The sequence below is a fragment of the Apostichopus japonicus genome, chromosome 22 (assembly GCF_037975245.1).
Source record: "Apostichopus japonicus isolate 1M-3 chromosome 22, ASM3797524v1, whole genome shotgun sequence".
Taxonomy (NCBI): Eukaryota; Metazoa; Echinodermata; class Holothuroidea; order Aspidochirotida; family Stichopodidae; genus Apostichopus; species Apostichopus japonicus.
This window is the reverse complement of record NC_092582.1, coordinates 9,717,514-9,741,140: the sequence shown is the minus strand read 5'-3', so window position 1 is coordinate 9,741,140 and position 23,627 is coordinate 9,717,514. Positions and strand designations below refer to the sequence as shown.

The window sequence follows — 23,627 nt, the reverse complement described above, 5'->3', positions numbered from 1 at the left end:
TTTTTAAAGTCAAGGAATTACTTTGTACACTGAAGTGTTACAACTTAATAGAGCAATCACAATAACTAAGTTGAACTTTGTGTTCACATACGGTACATTTTAAGTCAAACATGACTTAAGCTATTTGGCAATTTCCAAATCCAATCCAACCAGGGTTTAAGTTCAAAAATAAAGTATTATTATATTAAATTAGCATAGGCCTATACCAAATGTCTGGCGTAACGGTTAAGGTCATTGCATGGCGGAAATAGGCAACCTTATACAATGCTCTTCTTCCTTGCCCAAAAGTTGCATAGCGATAAAATTCCCGATTGCTCAAGTTTGCAAACCGTTACAACACCTTTTCCGTATAGCAAGACCTTTTCTTTGTATCATTACTGGTAGAATAAAACACAATGTGTTTTATTTTTACCAATCAGCGCATTAGACAGTAAACATGTAAATTAGTGCTTTCAAGCTTTGCAAGACATGTACCATTTCATTGGTAGAAGAAACCACGTGAGTGTAACTGACCAATCATCGCATGTGGCAATACATATATATATATATGTATAGGCTATATATATGTGTGTGTGCATAGCCCTGATACCCAGAAGAGTACCTTCCAAATACTTCGGTCGGACTGAACTTGTCACTGAGCTATGATAAAAGGAAAAGCCACGTGGGATGAATTTTTGCAATGGACGGATTATTGAATTTCTCTTTTCTCTAAAATGCCACATTTTATCAATATTTGTACAGGAGCCTTTGTTAACCCGTATGTATACAAGACAATTTATCTCACATTTCACTTTGTTTAAAGCAGAGAAAATTAAAAATATGCAGAATGGACTTGACAAGCTGTACCATGTTTTAACTCACATTGCAACACGTCTACTGGAAGTAACTTGGTGATAACATTGATCTAAATCAGCATTTTGAAAGTGATAAAACAAATAGCCTAACGACAAAAAAACGGCTTTATTTATTGCACGCGTTTTAACTTCTTATGAAGTTAGATTCCCAGAAACGGACATGAAGGACAAACAGGTTTACACTTGGAATTTACATCATGCTGACGAAGTTAACTGGTGAGTAGATCATTCTTTTACAAAATTGACCCTTTTGTGGGTTATATTTGTACTATAGACTGTTAGGGAACGAGGCTGTCATTTGCTCTGTAGATAATCATAATCCCGCCTAATTCATCCACATCCCTTACCAATAAAATGGTCGAATTGCTGTCTGTTGACACAGTATAATAATATAGTAATAATATCATATAATAATATAATAAGATTACATCCTATCGGATCGAAGGATACCAATTACATTTCTCCATTTGTAAAAGAAACCTTTACTTGGCCTACATTTTCCACACACAATATGGTGTACAGCTTCCCTTGAAAGATGACAAGACCGTGCTTACGTGAAATATTGTCATGTTTAATGAAATATCTATGTTTAACTGTGTATTATCTAAGGAGAGTACATACAACAATCTGCCCTAACTGTTGAGTAAGGAAGTAAATATCATATCTAATTCCTGTTATCACGACTATATTTCAACGACCCTTCAACGACCCTTCCAAATCTACCATAGGATAGACCAGCAGTATATGCAGATTTCAAACGCAGTATCTTGAGTGCCGTAAGAGACAATTATATATAACATTAGACACCCGCTACCTATATAGTATGCTATATTAGTTGACAATCTAAAATTGAAGTGAGTAACTACGATTCAACTTCAGACACTCATTTTTTCCCATTGTCAGTTTCCAGAACATTGAATTTTCACAAAGCACTGAAATTCCATAAGTGATCACAAAACAAATACATATAAAGTAACGTCTCTCCCTCCTCTATTCATTCAAAATGCAATAAGCCATGAAATTAATTTCCATTCTTCTGTTTTAATATTGCTTCATATTTACAGCACCAATATAGAATCTTTCAAAGACATCTAGAAAGGATTAAAACAGAATTCTGAATTTTCTTTTTAAAACACAGCACAACCATTTTGTATTTTACCACTCTAGTAATACTTTATCATTCCCATAAGTTTGAACAAATAGTGTGCATTAATCTGGCTTTGAAATGGTATATCTTGACGGTACATACCTCCAGAAAACTACGCGAGAGTGTATCATATGAAACAAGATCGACACTTTCATACAAAATGTGATATCTTGAAAACTCTGCAGCACTGAGTACGACCATGATTTATCTTTATATACCAATCTAGGAAATGTTCCCACATGGACTTGCATCTATTTAGCTATTTGGAGGAAGTTGCTTTATACCATAAACTGGCAGTCAGCTTGTTTCAAAGGAAGGCAGTGGTTGAATTTTTAGACCTCAAGGCACACGTGGTTTGTTTTTTCCTTCAAATTTCCTTTTTCGATGCTCTAAATAAAACTGCATACCATAATATCTTAGTGGCTTAGGAAGTATTGACTTTGTTCTAATAATTGGCCTTCGTGTTAGTGATTGCCTTTTGCAACAGTCTAGATTAAATGGGTCTTGGTTTAACACTACCGTAAAATCATCTTGGTTTTAAGTACGTGGAAATCAAGCATGAGTAATGTCAACACATGACAAAACTGTATGGAAGTTCTAATGAATATATTAATCGTTCATATCAGGACAGGTGAAAGAAGTCTGTACGCCCAAATAGGGAAAGAAAATTCAATAGTATCATCGCTTGACTGTTGTTTTATTTTTTATCATATTTTTTTTTACAATTCTCGTCTTTTAAGTCCACTACCTTAGCGGTAACGACACTCCTATCGGAACGTTTAAAGTATGACGTGGAGCAGTATACATTTCAGCAAACATCGAAAAGAAATGTATATATACATAACAATGAGTTTAATAGCTTCATCTGTATGTAGCATTAAGCATTTTGTTTATGTTTAGGATTCCTCTTTTCTATACCATATAAAAAAACATGGTAACGTAGCACTGGACCTCTCTACAAAAACACTTTTGTACCAGCGATCATGCCTACCAGGGTACATTGATATCTGTACTGATACCAAAACCGAAAATGGTTTGATATCTTCGACAGAAAAAAAAAGAACAACACATTACTGCTGAATTAAGCCAATTCACTTCCATAATTTAAGGTAAACATATACCATGCTAACACCGCGGTTATAGCACCTCACTTTTCACTCCTAAATGCAGTGGTGCAGAAAGTCATTTATCCCTAAATAACATAAAGCCAATTTCGTTAAAGGAATACTAAATAGTGTGTCAAATGTAATTACACCGGAGAAAAATTGCAATCGGAATATGTTTTTTAAGGCTTTACAAGAGCCTTCAGATTGACATCGAATTTCAGAATTCGGCAGTTAAGCCTAAGTTTATATGTTATTCATACCTCAACTTTGGAAGAACAGCGACAGAGTTGGGAAGGAAGTGTAACCTATTGATTGTGGTTGCAATGATTTCAAACTTGCTCTTGTTCCATTGATCTGGTCCTTAAGTAACCATATTATTTATATGTATGTTAGAATTGTATTCTCTACAATACACATATCAATTACCATAACACATTGAACTATGTGCCAAATGAAACGAGACGCAGTATATGGGATTCGAGGAGATTAAAGTCACACATAAACTATTGATTAGCCGCTGTGAACCATATAGTTTCATTTTCCACTTCAAAACATATAGTTGTGCTAATGTATAGCGTGCCCATTTCCCACGTTAACTGACTAAAAGGGCGAGGCAAAACATGGTTCTGAGTACAGTTGCATATCATCGTGTGAGTAAGCAATACTATATTAATGATAAATATTGCCAAACTATACACTCACACCGACGTTGCTGGTTTTACTCAGTTTTCTTCCTTTCGGTACAAACAATGCGAATGATCATGTTTATTCATGTCAATTAAAACGTCACAGTTCCCGCCAAAACTGCGGAACCTACGCCCTTTATTTACTGGTGCAAATGGGTTCGAAATGCATTGTACAGGAAAGCTATAGTGGTTGGTGCGATGACATTTAACGGAATTAGGAATAATATTTTTGTACAAGCAATTGAAACGTTCATTTACACGTTACTTCAAGAGTCATGGAGACCAGATGGAACAATTTCATTCTTGTTAGGTGGAACATTCTGAGGACAAGGTAAGAGAAAATTCAATCAATCTAAACTTAAATGACCTGATTCCTCGATATCTACTATACTCTCACAATTACATCCTTAAAAGTAATTGAATTTTCTATAGTCATTCTTCATTGAACTGTTGATTTAATTTCGTGTAACTCACCTTAAAAAGAACTTGTTGTAGAAGTTTTAAGAAATGTCACACAATATAGAGCCTCTGAATCGCAAATAAGGTATCACAATTCCCTTTCATAGGGAATAATTACTACACATGGTCCTGGGTAATGGTCGGTCACGGGAGATCCACTCTGAATGTGTACTACTGTGTAATCAAAGATACTAAACGTGGTACATTAGCACGTGCTATATAATACATAGTTTCCGCGTATTGAATCAAAGAGGCAATTCCTATAATTTAACGCCAAACGTGGTTCCAAACTAGTGCGTTTGTACTGAACTAAAGAAGCACTACAGTAGATTGTTGAATACAGTTTATGTTTCTAGCTCAGAGAAACTCTGCTACATAAGCATCTGGAATTTTCTTTTCACCTTTCTTATTAGAAGTATATGGTAAGGTAAACATCCATTTTTCCTCCACAACTTTAATATGAAGAAAACAAACCACCCGAACCCATCCACCCACACACACGCACACACATACACATCACCACTACCCGCCCAACAAACCAACTACCGTGTCTGCAAACTCAGACCTGTCCAAGGAAAGATGCCTTACCTACACCACACCAATTTGATTTCCTCCAAATATAGCTCGATAAACATATGCATTAAATCATGCAGAAGTAGTGCAACAAGTCATCATTGAAATAATGGTGTCAGAGAATCGAAGCGAAATACAACAACAAATTAGTAAAACGCTGTATGACAAGAAGAAACCAAGGCCAGCACTAAAACATCGCGCATTCGGTACACGTGATAAAATGTATAAGGTAAGTTGAATATGTTTGATTAAGTATGTAAGCTTACACTATGTTAATAACAAGGTGAATCGACATAGCAATACTACATTTTACTGCTTTTATACAGTACAGAAAGCTTCCATACAATGAGTAACCCCTTTCACACAGAGCCTTTTTTTCTCATTAGCCTACATGATTGTTAATATAAGTGGATTTAGATAGGTAGCCTACAGGAAAATGTCCAGTCTGTACATATCTTGTACTTACCAAGTATTTCGAATTAACTATTTCAGAAATTGCAATTCCTTCTTTTAAGATTTATTGATTGATATCATGCTGACCTTGATTGACACCCACTGCTCACAGCTCACATGAGAACAAACAAACCGCAACACCTACACAGATTCATCTCAAGAAATACAGCTACTGAATAATTACAGTATATCTATTTAATCAGTCTACTTCAAAAGTCATTAGCAGATTTCTTTTCTTTGTAATCATGTTCTTAAGCAATGTTTTGAACATTTTACCTTAATATCGCGTTCAATCTGACCAATTAAAATATAATATTGATCCTTGTGGTTCGGTTACTTGCTTATGTTTTGTTTCTGATTTCGGTTTTCTTGATTCTGATTCATTTGTCTGGGTTTTCTTCACTCACGAGGAAACTATTTATCACAAGCTATTATATATAATTTAAAAAAAAAAACTATGACCACGTTTCCAGCACTATTTATGATCAAATGTACCATATGGATATAGTGAAAACCAGTTACCAAATGATCACTAAGGTTTGATGGTAATGTATTAAAGATTTCAATGCAAGGAAAGTACAAATGTTGAATTTTGTTTGGCTTGATCTTGAAAATGGAGAATCGTACATATGTACACATTGAAGCCTAACGTATTTGTACATTACTAGAGCGAGACAGAGAGAAAGCCTATACCCAGGTAAGACCTATGTAGACATATTTACTGTTTATAAGCCTATACATCCCAGTAGCAATAATAAATCGCATATACAGGCCTAACACTAGTGAAAGATTGATTTATCGTGAAAGGATTATATATCACTTATATTAACTTGTACGAATGTGAAGAACTCACAAACTGATGTACAGGTTTCTAGATATAACGCCCACATCGATATGAACAAGCTTTTAAATATTTCTACTAGAATTGTAAACACTAAATTGTGTGTGTTTAGACCCTAGCCTAGTGTTGATTGCAGATGTAGTCTCATCTCTATTATTTCGTTTTTATTCTTTTCTTTTGATGTTTTTGTTTTGATGTACTAAATTGGTTTGTAAGATTCGTGTAAAATATCCAGTCGCCTTAGTCAAAGTAAGCTACATCTTACATCCTTACATGCTAAATACAATAATAGCACTACAATCCGTTTCAAGCTGGGTTTTCTTCACTCACGAGGAAACTATTTATCAAATAATATGACCACGTGGCCTGCACTATTGAAGATCCAATCGTACCATATGTGTGCAGTGAAAACCAGTTACCAAAAAGATTTGTTGATTTGATGGTAATGTATTAAATTTTTCAATGCAAGAAAAGTATAAATGTCGAATTTTGTTTGGCTTTTATCTTGAAAATGGAGAATCATACATATGTACAGATTGAAGCCTTACGTATTTGTACATTACTAGGGCGAGACAGGGAGAGAGCCTATACACAGCTTAAACACAATAGCTTCATAATGCATGTGTTTAATTGTGTTTAATTGAACAACACATGTTGAAAATGCTTTCATATTAAGTACTATTTCTTTTCCTTGTATCAAGATTTAATCAGCTTAGCGATTGGTTGGAACGGGTTTCAATTTTGTGGATGAGATCCGCATTTATTTTCTCCAGTCCTTATGTTACATAAGACGAATTCAAACATGAAACTTGGTAGATGTAAGGATTAACTTTAACGACATATCAGTTTCACGTTATCCTTTTAAATCATAACTTGAAAAATATATTACAAGATTTAAAAAAAAAAATCTTGCTTTGATTGCTTCCATGATCTGTAACGGCTATCATCTTGCCATGATTGTAACGCCTGACTTTATTTTAACGATACACTCGTCATTAAGAAATCACATAATACAATAAGGTATATACAGTGAAGTGTGCCTAGTTTTCTTCCCAAGTGAATTTCTATTTTCTTAAGGTGGTTTTGCTATAGCTTTCATTGGACATTGTCATATTTCGATATTTTAGAAAAGCACTGAAGAACATGGAAATAGAAACAGCTCGTTGTACAATAATTGTTAACTGTATGCATGTATTCATATATAAATGTGAACGGTCATATACCAGTCTGCCCATAAATACAGTACACTATTCATTACCACAAAACCACAAGTCACTCTTAAATCAAACTCAAGCTACATATCACAGTTCTCATACCAACGAGAACATCATGTAAATTATTCCCATCTATTTGAGTAAATTCATGGAAAATGATAGACTTAATTTCATTTCTGCATTTTTATACACTGTCCAACCTAACATTGGGCCTATGTTTCTTTAATAACATGTCGCCATATGTACTGTGTATAAGCCTATACATCCCGGTAGCAACAATACATCGCATAAACAGGCCTAACACTAGTAAAAGATTGGTTTAGCGTGAAAGGATTACACATCACGTTACTTTACTTGTACGGAGGAGTAGAACTCACAAACTGATGTACAGGTTTTAAGATATAACGCCCACATCGATATAAACAAGCTCTTAAATATTTCAACTAGAATTGTAAAAAAAAAATTGTGTTTATTTATACCCTAACCTAGTGTTAATTGCATATGTATTTCTCGTTTCTATTATTGTCCCTATTCATGTATTACATAGTTAACTGTGTCTGTGCTCGCATCAATGGTAGGTATGTACACTCGTGTATTGGCACCTCATATTAATGATGCAATAGAACCGTAGAAGAAGCTTTGACTGGTTTAAAGTAAACTGCACATACGGTATGTACTATAGTTATTACTTAGGTGTATATTTCTAAGTGTTTATATCAAAAACATGTATGGCGACAATTAAACAAACAGGAAATCTATTATGATAGAAATTATTTTAATTACTTTGTTCTTGTGTGTTTTAGACAATGAATTGTCATCAGTACCATTTATTAAAATCGTTACTATCATGTAGATATCAGTCGCATCCTAAAGTAAGAGTTATTTAACATTGAATCTGCAGTATTATAAGGACATACGTCTTGTGACAAGTACCCGCCTACTTCAATCAGTGTGCGATAAGAAAAGTAATAATAAAAACAATAAAAAACGAATATACAAACATGTTTTGAAATTTGAATCATTCAAGTTCATATTTAAGAATATTAGTAATGGACTTTAAGAAAAAAATGACATATTTCCGTTGTTATTAGCATTGCAATGCTCGCATATTCCATCTTTACAGTTTCTACATATATATGAGGCATAAAATGATTATTTCTCAGAAGTTAAAGATCTAGTGGTATGGTTGAATCCATACCAATTTCCATGACATTCATCCATATAGCACATCCAGTACAATTACCAAAATTTTTAAGGTTGCTCACACTTTCTAGACTATTATTTATGATTTTCTGCAGAGCTAATCAGTCGATATTTCCATGTTGATATCATGCAAGTGATAACCTTAAGCCAATAAATCGCATATTAATAAATCGCATATGTGTACATCTCCTCGTACGAGTATACAATTTTGTTGTTGTTGTTAGTCTTATAAAACGCAGGACGTCTGCATTTTTGACATATTTACATTTGACCTGCAAATTCAACATTCCAAATTGAATCTAATTCTTTCCAGAGTTGTCCACATTTTGAAGATAAAGGTGTTTTTTTTAATACTATAGTGCACTAATGCAGTCATGTCTGTCTAACTGTCTATAACAAGGAAATAACTGAGGCAACAGTTTGCATAGGCCTGCATACTTTGACGAACAGGTTTGTGCGAGACTCTGCGAGCCTACTCTTTCGTATCACCGGACTAGGCTCAAAGCTAGACAAATTTCTGGCTAATCTCTAGGACTTTCATACACACATAAATCAACTAGCGTTAGTGTATGTTATACTGTTGTAGGCTGTCTATCCTGTTGCAGAGCGTTCAAATTCAAATTTCCCGCACAGGCGTTTATATGAAATGTGCAGGTATGTATTATTACAAGGTCTATACGGTAATGACATTCAAGACGGTGGGCGTCAACAACCAAACTGACGTAGTACAGTCCTATACATGTGTATGGTTACGTATAGAGTAAGCTCTTAACTTAAGTAAGGTTTACATGCAGAAACAAACTTTGGTGTGCCTTTTTAAATCAGTGGAACTATAATTATATGTAAACAAACAATTAATTAACTTATAAATCTGCTGAAAACACTGTGTAGCTATATGTTTAATAGTTAAAAGAGCCGGTTCTAGCAAACTTTCACAGGAGGTAGTCTGACAACAGAACAATAGCACCACTAATACAGTAAAGGCCAGGAATCGTAACCGAAAATCTGCCACACTTGCTTGTTCAAATGGAAACAAATTTTGAATAAGAAGATTTGATCAACAACATAAAACTGCTTACGTCATGACAACATAACTATTTAAAATGAAGTAAAATTATTTCCAGCTGGAAAAAAATCCATGTTTTAAAGCAACAATTTTTCCGTCACTGTATTCTATCCCTATCATACTTCCTTAATATAACCACCTTGCAAACTAAGTTTCGCTCTTTCTTTTGTCACTAATTTAGCCCCTATCGACAGATGCAAAATAAATTAAGCTTTCGACAATTGAACTATATTAATTGTTAGAACTTTACAGTTCTTAATAAACATTGTATGTGTGGCTATTCTTTGTAAGAAGTCGAAAGTGAGAACAGGGAATGATCTTCTCAACTATATAGAACAATTTTATTGTTTTTTCGTTTCTTTATAATTGTTTTACTAGTTCTTTCACACATTTGTGTTTTCATACCAACCTGCCAGTCAGAATCAATTGCCATACTAAAATGGTTTGTACTAGAAATAGAAAAAAAAAAACGGTTTCGCAATGTGGGAACATTGCATTTTCCTGACTAACCAAGTTTGGTATGCGGAAGGAAGCATCATTGCTCCAACCATGCAAGGGTATATTGAAACAAAACGTCTCCCATTGGGCTCGTCAGTAGGAATCGCGGCCTCTTTTCGCGCCTAACCGAGACAGTAAGCCATTCACTTACCAACTTCCACGTATTCAGTGAAAATTCATAACGTCGTTGTAAGGATAGTAAATCTTGTTCAAATATTTACTGAGCTTATCGCTTCTTGATATTCGATTGTTTGTTGCTCTAATTTAATACTTTGGACGTCAAGAGGAATTATTTTCGTGGAATGGCTACCTTTGAATTATTGGTGTCATTATAGTGGAATGTAAATATTGTTACGGGAAAGGGAAAAAAGACGACAGCCATTTTTGTTGTGTGAGGAAAACGTGGTATACGGCTGTTGTTTTAATATATCTTTTCGGGAAACAGCTGTTTTGGTCCCAGCAAAGGTAAATTATAGCCAACCATATTATAAACTATAATTCAATGGTTGTATGAATTCAGTAGCATATCTTGCTACCTGAAAGTTGAACGTAATTACAAATTAACGGTAATCTATTTCCATTTAGAAATTGAATCATGAACATATCAACATGTTATAGATACATGCCCGTTAATGTGACTGAGTATGTACATTTCTCTAGGCATCAGTGTTTACATATACGTTTCCTCTATCGAATACATGTATAGTTAATGAAAATATTTATTTCCTACTCCCCCTCCCCTCCCCCCAAAACCAAGCATATTACTTTGATGGTGATGAACTTTCGTTTTTCTGTTTTCTTTTGACTTCAAGTTGACAATGAGTAGCTACAGTATTCTGATCACACTGGTATGCTCTACACTGGAAGGGTCACATGTTTACTATTTTTCACGTTATTTTAGCCACACGTTTTAAGAGAAAATATATATATATATTTGTTCACAATGTATTGCAAACAGTTTTGTTGTTTCTAAATTAGCATCGAATTATAGGCTTTATGCAAATGGCAGACAACATAGATGACTTTAATAAGTTTTAGATCTGTCAATTCGTTGTTTAAACTCTAAAGGTTACCTTCTGTCATTAGAAAGAAACGTTTTTTCCTACCATTGAGATATATAGTTTAACAGAATTGTAAGATGGAAAAGTTTGTAGATATCAACGCAAACCGATTGTACTTTCCAGTGAACACATTTCTGACATTTTTTTTACAATTCTTCCTACATTTTTTTTTATTGCAAATAGAATTTGATAAAACAACATTGAGTTTTCTGGTGTGGTTGTCGTTCATATTACATGTAGTTATACCACTTAATTTGACTGAAATAAAGCTTAATTTCATCACGAGATTATACAATTCAAATTTTACTTGTTGGCATTGAACTGATATTACACGTCTCGATCACACTTTTTGATATTTTGTATATATTTTGTAGTTGTCATATTATCATTTACTTACGATATAGTACTGTTTACTTTGTATACATAGCCCCAACACTGCCAACAGCATGATGAATAGATCAAATTAATAAACTTAAAATATCTGAATAAGAGTGCTAACAATTGCATTAATGTCATTGCTAAACTATTACATAATTTTTTATTCAGATTGAATTCCTGCCATATGTATATTTTGAAAGTTCTTAATCCAATAAAGGTTTCATAAAAGTTTGGTACTTAAGCCTTTACAGGTTCTAAGGAAAACTAGGTATATGATGCATAAAACGAAATTGGTTTCATGGTAGCATCATAAGCAAATGCAGTAAATTTTCATAAAACTGTATTTTTTTCAGATGTTCAGATTTTCGACTATTTCAGTCATTCGACAATTAATATTAAAAGAAGTTACCAGGAAATTGAACATGTTTGCTCAATCTAACGATAATTTGTTCCTTGAACAATGAAATAAGCAGTATACAATTCGAAGGTCACAAAGTAAATAAAATGGGTTTCTCTTTCTCTTTCTTTCTATTTCTCCCTTATTCTTTTTTTTTAACTCTGAGGAAAATATTTTGATTGGACTATACCCTTAGTAGTTACTCGTTAATATAGGGAGTTCTGAACACAATCACGTATGAAAGCTTAAAAGATTAGAATGATTGATTACTCTACCAAAGAGTATATGGGAGTATGTGGTCTTTCGTGTTGTCTGCCAGTTTTGTAAAATACACATCATATAACTATATGTGAAATTACATATAGAGTTCCAATAATCTCCTTTTATTGATCTAGTGATGAAAAATGATTATTGGTATGTTTATTACTTCACCCGTTTAACGGAAGTCTAGTTTTATATTCCCTAACTTTCAAAATTACCAATAATTTTCAAGAATAGTGCAAATTAATTGAAGATAAAGTCAGTGAGAATAAGACCTGAATTTTTAGTTCAGCAATACAGTCAAAAAGTTGTCTTTATTTTTTCTTGTAGAAAAACCCTGCCTTGCTTATAAAACACTATTTTTTCTGAATAAAGTGTTTTCTGTAATTTTAGTTAGACAGTACTTATAACACAGTAAGCTATCGAATCGATAGATAAACCCGTGGACCCACGTGTATGTATGCATGATGTAGTGCAGTCACAACGGTCACAGTGACTTCATATAGGCCGGTATAAGTTTTCAGGCTACACATAGATTTTGCATTCGAAATAAAAACGATATTTCAAAATTTGTCATGACAAAAACTCAAATATCTAAGGATCGTCTCAATGACAATGCACTTTTTTTCAAATAGATCTACAATTGGACTATACCCTTAGTAGTTACTCGTTAATAGGGAGAACTGAACACAATAACGTATGAAGCTTAAAAGATTAAAATGATTGCTTACTCAACCAAAGAGTATGTGGAAGTATATTGTCTTTCGTGTTGTCTGCCAGTTTTGTAAAGTACACATCACATAACTATATGTGAAATTACATATATAGTTCCAATTATTCTTGTGATCTCTAATCTCTTATATTCATTAGCTTATAATGGCAATCAGTTGCAATTTTTAACCACAACGATTGCATGCTTGAAATATGTATCCTGCAAGAGGGTAGGGCGATTTGATATTATGATATCATTATTTACATACCATACTGTAAACTTTTAATTAAAAAAAGGGAGATATGGATGGGATTTGTTTGATCATTCTTATACATATTTCATATTCTACATTAAATGGAACAAATAAGAAGCTTTTCATCCTGAAATTAATGATAAAGGGCTATGTCGATGACTAAGTATAGTAATGAAAATGCAAGTACTTGAAATATTATGATAGTGTATCAAAGCAAATATTAACCAGGGGTGCGTAATACGTCAATGTGTAAACTATACTATAGGGAGTTCCCTGGGTAAACGAATGGGTATATGCGGATACGGGTGCCTGAATAAATTTAACTGCTCCATATACAGGGGCAATGATATGCAATAGAAAAGTAATGAATAAATTTGAAAAAAAAATCATGACTATTAGTATGTATATATATTTATAAATTATTCATCAAAGTGGTTTGATGATAGACGTATATTGGTTTTAAACTGAATGGATTTATCTTTTTGTACCAGTTTTTTTACTTCCAGTAATTCAGACGCCCTTTTCACTTACTTTTGCAAAAAAGGATTAAATTTAAATAGAGCAAATAATTAACATTTCATCATAGAACAGTAGCATACAAAGGCATAATAATTAGGTAAAGGCTACACTATATCATCTTACCAAATATTATTTGCTTTACCTGAATAATTTGTTTGGATTAATGCTGCATATAAGTAATCACTAATTAAGATACAATCAGTATAATACCGGTAATATATATATATATATATATATATAATACAGTATAATATCGTTAATTATTACTTAACATTTTCAAAGTCATGGTATATTCTCCGTTTTTTTTTTCAATCTAAACGAACGTGAACTGGCACCCTACATACCTGTACTATATTGCGGTCAAGGATTAAGTTATTAAAACCTTCATATTGCATTATTGTTGTCAAATAGAAACCGTCACAGCTATTAGTGTCGAAATTACTTTTAATTACTGGGTGTAAGTTAAAAGTGAAACTGCTCTTGTTGGGTTTTGCTTTTTGTCTTATCTGTATGCTGAAGAAGGTCAACAATTTACTTCAATTGTTAATCTCTATTTTTACAAATAGCACAAATATAATAAAATTTATCTTGTAAAATATACATGTGAAAAGTGAAGGTCGGTATCTGGTTCAATTAAGCTTTCAAATTTTGCTGAAAATATCTTCAAATAAGTGAAATCTTATTTTGTAGAATTTATGCAGTGTTGTTTATTTCTTCAATTTGGTATAAATGGTTTGACGTTTTCATTACCAGGCGATGTGTCAGTATATACACGATATATATATTGCAACAACTCCTTTCTTACTTTGATTTCACAAATTAGGGAGGGCCTCTTCTTTTTCGTTTCTTTGTAATTTGTAATTTTCAAACACGAGATAAGACATGTGAAATTCTTCTTTTATTAATCTAGTGATGATAAATGATTATTGTTATGTTATAACATCACCCTTTTATCGGAAATCTATAGTTTTATATTCCTCAACTTTCAAAATTACCAATAATTTTCAAGAATAGTTCAAATTAATTGAAGATTGAGTCAGTGGGAATAAGACCTGAATTATTAGTTCAGCAATACAGTCAAAAGGTTGTCTTTATTTTCTCTTGTAGAAAAACCATGCCTTGCTTATAAAACAATGTATTTCCTGAATCAAGTGTTCTCTGTCATTTTAGTTAGACAGTACCTATAACACAGTAAGCTATCGAATCGATAGATAAACCTGTGGACCCACGTGGCTATGTATACATTATGTTGTGAAGCCACAACGGTCACATTGACTTCATATAGGCCGGTATAAGTTATCAGGCTACACTTAGATTTTGCATTCGAAATAAAAACGACATTTCAAAATTTGTAAAGACAAAAATCTAAGCATCGTCTCGATGACAATGTGCTTTTTTTTCAAATAGATCTACAAGAATTGTTGTTCACAGCTGTTAATTCAATTAACATGATTGCTAACATTATTTCAGCGATTGTTTGTTTTGTTGCTAACAATTTGTAGATGATTGGTGAAAGTAGAAGCACATAGTCTGCAGCAATCTCGCTTTCATCAGGAAAAAAAAGCTCATTAACTCACAGTTAACGACTTAAAATTGAAATTATTATTTTTTTTTTAATTAAAGATGATAACCTTAGTTTATAATATAGTTTAAAACATTTTGAGGCAGGATTTGTGAGTTGTTGTTGAGGATATCTTTTCTCAAAATTCCTTCCTATCTTAAATGCCATATAAATGAACTCATTAGCTCACTAGTTAACTTTTATTTCAAATAATAATAATAAGTAATATTTATATAGCGCATAATCAGCAAAGCGCTTTACAAATGTAATACCTAAAAACAAATAATGAAGGAAACTCGAGCAGTTTGAATTTTTACATTTGCTATTTGCATGTGATTGAAACAACAGAAATTACCCTGAGGGACGAAATTAGGGAGAATTAAGTCAAAGTCATTTGATTAACTAATTATTATTATTGGCCTTCACTTAGTGTAACAAAAGCTAGGGAACTACCTTACATTTCTCATATGGACAAACACTTGTAATAACTTTTATATATAATTGCAATCATTTGATTTCAACTGTAAGCATGGACTAACTATCAGATCAGTTTATAAGTGTTAAAAACTAGTAAAATTGATTTGAAGCAGCCTTTTCTTAAATAATCATTTTGTACGTAGGCTATAGTCAATATATAGGAGATACATGTACAATGTCAACAGTGTTCGTGGCAACTAACAATGGGTTCATAATGCAGTGGAGATAGTGTAGCAAAGTCCTCGTGTGACATTGTTTGTTTACAATGACAGTTTTATTTAACACTAAACTATAGGAAACGTTTTTGTCCATTGCCTCGTCGTAAAAAAATTAGTCAATTACGGATAACCGATTAAAATATCTTGTTACTTGTACTCCAATTAATTTCCAGATAATTAGGGATAATTGACCTAGACTAAAAATAATAATAATATTACCACAAAGTAAATAATGACTTACCCATGATCACTTTTGCAATTGTTCCTCCAGATCAAAACCATAAAACATGTAACATTTGAATATCCTACAAAGTATTGAAACAATACAATTGCAGTAAACAAAACAAATGGTTCTTAAAAATTGTCACCTGCTTAGAATCATGTCGCAGAAGAGTATATTTCATGTGCATTAAGACTATATTGAATTTTTTTCATATAATTCGATCTGTACATCACATGTCAAAGGTAATAGGTAAATTCTCATGTTGTTGTTGTTGTAGTTTAATGATGTTGCCGCCGCTGTTGGTCTTTATAGTTGTTTCTTTATTCCATAACATCACACGAGTCTTCCCAGTAGACATGCGTATGGCTAATAATGAAATGTGTCTAACTGTACACAGTAGTAGACATTTTTTCCATACCAGAGGAAGCAGTCAATAAATCTTGCATATGCAGATCGTATAGAATACGGTATACGACTAATCCAATTGTTACGTATCAAAAGAGGCGAAAAAATAAATCTCTGATTATGGTCAAGGTATGTCTCTCTGTGTCCACCGAAGAACAAACACCAATCATTGTAAAAATCAAATAATGACAGTTAAAGGCCTAGTTAAACAAATGTTATTCATGACACATACTGTCGTTGTTTATTTATTTTCGATTGAGAGGCATCATAATTATATGTCCATTTTCTTGATCATACACTACACATATCTTTATCCATATCATGGAAAGATACCGTTGAATGTTTTGTGTTGTATGTTACCACGAAAGTACACGTAACAGTTTAGGCATTTTAAACGTCACCTATCACATTTGAGATTTTTTCGTACGAAACAAAGGCAGTGATGTTAATGGTAATCATGAATCAATCCTCATATGAATATCGGTTTCATTCAAATACAACCTTGCATATCCTCTGAAACATGAATGAAAAACGCAGCAATATGTTACTGTCTCCGAGTAAGCATTCATATATACGAACCGGTTGTCACAGAAACATCCATTGATCACAAAGACAGTTTTTATTACGAAGCAAACACAAGAGAAACACTGATAATTTTCAATAGAATATTAACTACAGTTTGCCGTTAAGCCTATAGTATAGCCTCAGTAAGAACGAAACAGCGTTTGACAGTGTATAGAGATATTTCTAATATTACTATATATGTATATAGATGTACATATCACACATATGTATCATACACACGGGCTAATGTGTCACGTACGTGGTTGTGTTATAAGTGAAAGCATTTGAAATTCCCGCATGCTATCATTTCGCATACGTTTGTCTATGGTTATCCAATCAGCAGCTTCTAAGAAACGGATGTAAATTTGAATTGCTTCTACGGCGGTAATTAATATGTGAATACAGCGTGGGTAATGATTCATTAACATGAGCTATCTGTGATATTATATGAAGTGCCGTCTTTTCATAAGCAAAAGGCTGCACATGAAATCTGTAATGTAAACGACCTATCTTATCAATTTTATATCCTCGGATCAAGTTGACCTCTGCGTTGAGATGATGACCTTATGTGTATTGTTATATTGAGGATCGTTGTAGGTTATCTTGTAACACTGTATTCAGAACGTTCTTTTTGTTTGCCAGATCTAGATCAAATCGAAAGGTTGGGTAGTGTGAACGGGTGGAGCATTAATTCCTACTCCAGAGCAGGCAGGACGATAGGGTAATAAGGGAGCTACAGCCCAAAGGCCTACAGGGGTAAGTTATAGAGAACTTTGGAATTATTGGATAAATACTAACATATTCATTATTCTCATTTTCATCATATAAATAAGAAAACTAGGTGAACTGGTAGTATAAATTATAATTGTCTCGGGCCCAGTCTGGCTGGGGTGAGTGAATTGTGGGGGAGGGGGGGGGTCGGGTCAGGGCCGTCTTAAGGCATGGGCCCACTGGGCCCTGGCCCAGGGCCCCGCGATGTCAGGGGCCCCGCAATCGTAGAAACCCCATGTCTTAATCTGGGAGGAAAACTTATTGAATAGGCCATTATGCCTGATTGAATTCGATACTTGACAACTTGTGACGAGAGTTGGTGAAACACTTGAGAGTTTTACATTAAATATTCGAATCTGAGTTGGACACCCTGGAATATACAATGCCCGAAGGCTTACAACACCTCAAAACACCTCAAAAAGGTTGACTTTCAGCCAATCATACAACAGTTTACGATCAAGAAATGCCGCAAGTTCCGTTAGTTCCCCCAGTTGAAAGACTCAACACAAGGGTGTTACAAATGGTGAGTCCAGTATTGTTAGGGAAGGGATGGAGGGCAACTGGAAGATTACTCTTCTATAATGTATTTCAGCTTTTAGATATATCACGTATGTTATTCAGCTAAAGTTTTATGCTTTATGCGCGACATAGGGAGGGCATAGGCGTAGGAGGCGGGGGGGGGGGCTGCAGCCCCCAAGCAATATTTTTTGTGAAAATTCGGGCAATATGCTGAGAATTTTTCGGGCACCTACTGGAAGAAGAATAATTTGCAGTGTGTTTTTCTTTTTTTTCTTTTTTTGGTGAAAATTCGGCAATATGCTGAGAATTTTTCGGGCATCTACTGAAAGAAGAATAATTTGCAATATGTTTTTCATTTTTTTTTGGTGAAAATTCGGGCAATATGCTGAGAATTTTTCGGACACCTACCAGTGGAGGAGCCTCCATACAGTCAGGGGATACCCCCCCTCCCCCTGACGGACTCAAATGGACTGCTGGCGCCCTTTTCAGCTTTTTACCACTTTTTACTTATTCGCGATTATTGACTTTTTTATTGCGCTCTCAAATACCTATTGACATTTGTCACATTTGGTGCAATTTTCTGACAAATGGCGATGACACATATTTATTCTTTGTTTATCTGCAAATTAGCAAGGCATGGAAAGGGTCAATTCCGGCGATCTAGGGAGTATCTTTACTCAAAAAATTTCTGTAAGCTCCGCGCCAACCTGTAGTGGCGCTCCGCTTAGATAGTGTCGAAAGCGCCCCTACAGACCATTCTCTCCGACCCCCTGACCAATACCCCTTGCTCCGCCACTGGCACCTACTGAAAGAAGAAGAATTTGTGTTTCCAATGGTTAAACTTATATAATTATTATCATTATTGTTGTAACGACTTCCCAATAATTCTAACCAATATGGAAGGGAATAACACGGAAAACGATTTTATGATATTGGCATGTGATGATATGCACGTTGACACGTGGAACGCGCGCGGAGCGCGTGAAAAATGTTGGTTATATTTTTCTGGCAAGTCGTTGCAGCCCCCCAAATCAAATGAGGCTCCTACGCCTATGGGGAGGGGTGGTAAATGCAGGCATATGTATTCTTGAGCGATTGTCAAGGATGTCAATTTTTCACGCAACTTTTTTCGAACTCACTTGATTGAGGGGCCCCGCTCCATTGCCGGGCCCAGGGCCCGGTGATCTCTTAAGACGGCCCTGGGTCGGGTGAGTTTTACTTAATAGTACATTCGAGGTGGAATTTGTCAGAATCATAGAGTGTGTTACGATGGACTTTTGAGTCTTTTGCCGACAGTATGAAAGTCCTGGTTTTCAGAAACAGCTCTACAACGGACAGAAAGAAACTTTGGTTCAGGCAGGGATTCTTGATATGAAATATTCTACTTGTGTGAAGATCAAAAAAAAGGAGGTGTACTTCATCCACAGCAAGTGTGAAGAAGGTAAAACATCCCCCGACTATAACGATGGAAGGGAAATTCAGACATCTGTTGTTTCCTCAGACTCGTAAGTGACTTCCACTAGTACAAGTATATCGTATACATGCCAGAAAAAGGAGCCCTCCGATATTCTTTTGATTGTATCTTATTTTGCCACCATGCATGTTGGGTCCAGGGGCCTAAGCCTGGAAAACTGCAGCAATTCTAGATTTGTCTTATTCTCTCGTAGCAACTTTTTCAAAACAGAAAGAATGGTAGAAGAATCCCCTGAGAAAGCTACCGACAGCGCTTCAGATATTTCTTGTTCTCTTGCAGCGATCAAGTTGAACACGAAATAATGTTCAAAACTTTTAATGTGAGGAATAACTCACTTTCGTTGGAATGTATCCACTCCCCCTTTCTGGGGGTAAATACTCCCCGCTCTACCCACCCCCTCTTCTTCTGTGTCCCTGATTATTCAATATTCAAGGGAATTAACTGAAGTGGTAAAGAAAAACTTTTTGGATGTACAAAAAAAAATTAATAATTTGACTCCATATTCAAAGATAAATCATAGGTTTCCAGCACTTTAAAGTCGATTCAAGAAGATCCACGTGAAGTTCGATTCCAGCCAATCCTTGTCTAAGATCGAATCCGAGTCCAGTGTAGGAACTATGCACTCGATTTTAACATAACTGAATTTCCTCTCTTAGCCCCTTTGTGATCCACCCCATCCCTCTAAAGCTCACCTCACCGTAGCTATACTCTTACAATATGTTTGAGGTGTTTAGTTTAGCTAGGTAGGCAGGGGTCAGGGGTCAGGCAGGGGTAAGGAAGAAATTTCCTTGGAATGCATCTTCTTCAGTTTCTTCAAGTTCCTCCCTTTTTGTCATAAAACACAGTATTTGACCTATTATAGCTTTGAAGAACCAGACTGAGGGAGGCAAAATGCTGCGCTCCAGGCGCCACAGTCAGGAAGATGCCTTCACCCCCCCCCCCCCCCGCTCATCCACCTCATCAGTGTGTCACAAGAGGCCCTACGAAAGAGCGTTGCTTGGAAATTTTAGCTTTTTGGGTCAAACCTTTGGCTTCTCATATAAGTCAACATTTAATTTTAATGTAAATGTAAACGTAAACGTAATTTCGACACTTTATCTCAAACGTTTGTCTTTTAGGCTCATATTTTGGTCGTTTTATCCGAATGTTGACATGTATCCCACTCATATTTAAAGTCTATATCTAAAGCGATGACTTTAAAATTGTCTTTCAGATCTCCAAAAACTTATAAGCAAGTAAAACCTGATTTTGGAGACTATGATCACGTGGACAATATATTTGATATTACAGTAATTTTCTGTTTTGAATACAGTTAGAATTTCGTGCATGGTATACGTAACACCCGGCACACTGTCCCCTGCAAATTTTGGTTTGCAATAACTCAATACATTGCGAGATTTAATTGTAGAGCTACAACCCATTTAATTATCCTTGTCACGTTAGAAGGAAAAAAAAACGTGATTCGGTTGAGTGGTCTGAACTACTACCTGCTTCACTGATGACATTATCTTCTATGCCAAGTAGACTGTCCATAAACAATTTCTGACATTACATTACATTTTTTTTTTTTTTTTAAATTTTTTTTTTAGAAAGGAGGTGCAGAAGGAAATAATGCAAAAATCAGCATTCTTCTTTCTTTATAATCTGCGTAAAGTTTTCTTCTAAGTTCTTCTTAATCCGTACTCTCCCATTACCCTAGCTTCCATAGTGCGTTTAATCTTTAAATTTACCATATAGTATATGTAAGTACACTATTCCCCTTTGATATGTAGTAACTTTGTTGTATAGTAAACAGATTAGGGGCGGTTGCAAGTTCCACAGTTCATATATAGCCTACTGTCCGTCAATTTGGATGAGGTTTTTGTGATATAAGATGTTTTAGGAGAGCACTGTAGTACTCAGCACCGTTTCAGATTTGATATTACGGTCCTATAGGGCAACAATGTACATACTCTACATAAATTAGCCAATCATTCTAATTTCTCAAGATTTTTAAGATCATACAGCAGCAAGCGATTGCTTGTCTTTTCGTTTATGAAACGAAACATATACAACATTGAATTAGAGAGAATATCAAATATTGATGGACTCACTCCTTGACACTGTCATGTGCATGGGCACCACGAGTCAGAGAAAAGTTCGAGTATCAGCCAACCCGAGTCCCACAAATCCACAAAAGATTGGATTCAAGTTTGGACCCGGGCGCAACAGCCCTGTCCATTTCTATGGTTGAAATTTTCAGGTAGGCCTAGCTTGTGGTATAGTGAATCCCTACAAACGAAAACGGAGAGGGGAAGGTTCAGAGAATTTTTCACCTGCTTTTTCTATTACATTGGGATAATCTCATTTTGCCAGTAACACATTGTTATTTATATCTTAACTTATACCCCCACCCCCCCCCCCTTCCCAGATAGCAAATTACAAACGGTCATCTTGGGTCCTACAAACTGTAGTAGATCTGAAATGATATTCTGAAAATTTTCTCGCTGGTGAACATGGAATAAGCTCGTTGCTGTGTATGATATACGTGGATTGTATCCAAAACAAAGTGTTTTTTTTTTTCTTTCTCGTTATTGCTCTTGGCGCCAAAACCGATGGAGCTGATCGGCAAACTCATAGCTTTCCATGACGTCATGGCACGTACTATACGGGGAAACCCCGCCCACTCAATCATCCACCTGTACCTGTGTTGTTGCTATGCAAAGTCTGTTGGTTACGCGGCGTACGTACAGTATGTGGCGCTATCAGCTCCGTTTGTTTTCACATTCCATTCTGTTGCACTTACGTGACCTTCGAGCTGTATACGTAAGGGGAATAACCTATACACGCTATGACATGTCTGTACATGCCAAAAACTCGAAGGAAAATGAAAAACCCGTAGTTTTCTTGAAGAGACTTGTTTATTAACGAATTGTGCTTGTTGATAACAAGAATTCTCAGATTGTCTGTCGTTTGAGAAGGGATTATCGTGCATCACATAGGACCGGGTTGTATTTTATCGCCGTGCACCAGCCTGGAAAACTTGTCGAGACTTGAATTGGGGAAAGACCGATCGTTGTGCTAACGTTGTGCATGCAGGCGTTCGTTTCATGCAGTGTGTGTGCGGTATTCACAACAGTTTACGTGCTACAAATATTTACTCCGAATATGGAATTTATTTCAGCTATTTTTGTTCTTTCACAGTGGTACATACATCGGCTGTTTTGGAGATATTTATTGCGTTTTCTGTCACCTTAAAGGGGTGGTATTTATAAAGATGGATTTTCAAGTAGCCAGCTAGGCAATTCGTGTTGTTTCATGTGACTTGGATCAAAACTAGTAATACAGACGTCCCACGTACTGCTGTTAGTAAGTTAAGCCGGACAGAATATACTGCAGGTGGAACACTTTAACTTGTAAGTAGAAGAGCTCCCCAGAGGAATTTTCAAGAGAATACTGTCTAGACTAAAGTTGTGCCAATTTTTAACTGATGAATCGGTAAGTTGATAATAACCTTAGTTTAGCCTATGTATTTATGTGATATGATTCTCATTTGCAGTAGCCTACTTCGAAATTCAGTGGTAACTTTCGTTGAGCTGAGGTTTATGAGGTATAATATTTTTCATTTCATGTTACTGTTAGGCTAGACGACTACAGGTCACGTAGACCAAGGCCTATAACTGCTCAGAATTCTCCTTTTGATTTACCGACATATATAGGCCTATATGATAAACATATATCTGTTAATATAATTA

The 23,627-nt window shown here is 35.0% G+C and overlaps 1 protein-coding gene and 1 long non-coding RNA gene across 5 annotated transcripts in view; one reads left to right on the top strand and one right to left on the bottom strand.

The window, feature by feature from the left end:
- The window catches only part of LOC139964183 (E3 SUMO-protein ligase PIAS1-like), a 59,124-nt gene that overhangs the window by 30,512 nt on the left and 4,985 nt on the right, over window positions 1-23,627 (bottom strand). Inside the window, exon 1 of one of the 4 annotated variants that reach the window (XM_071965584.1) lies at window positions 16,179-17,714. The exons of 1 other annotated variant lie outside the window; for it this stretch is intronic. Coding sequence is in view for 2 of the 3 variants with exons in the window: in XM_071965586.1 (XP_071821687.1) it covers window positions 16,179-16,182 (4 nt within the window). In the remaining variant the exon portion in view is untranslated. Of the gene's footprint in view, window positions 1-16,178; window positions 17,715-23,627 lie in introns of those variants that run through there. 2 more of the 4 variants (XM_071965586.1, XM_071965589.1) reach the window with 2 other exon arrangements.
- On the top strand, window positions 930-23,627 carry LOC139964186 (uncharacterized). The gene is made up of 3 exons (XR_011791909.1): window positions 930-1,070; window positions 17,772-17,885; window positions 23,077-23,627. It is a non-coding gene; the product is annotated as an uncharacterized lncRNA (long non-coding RNA).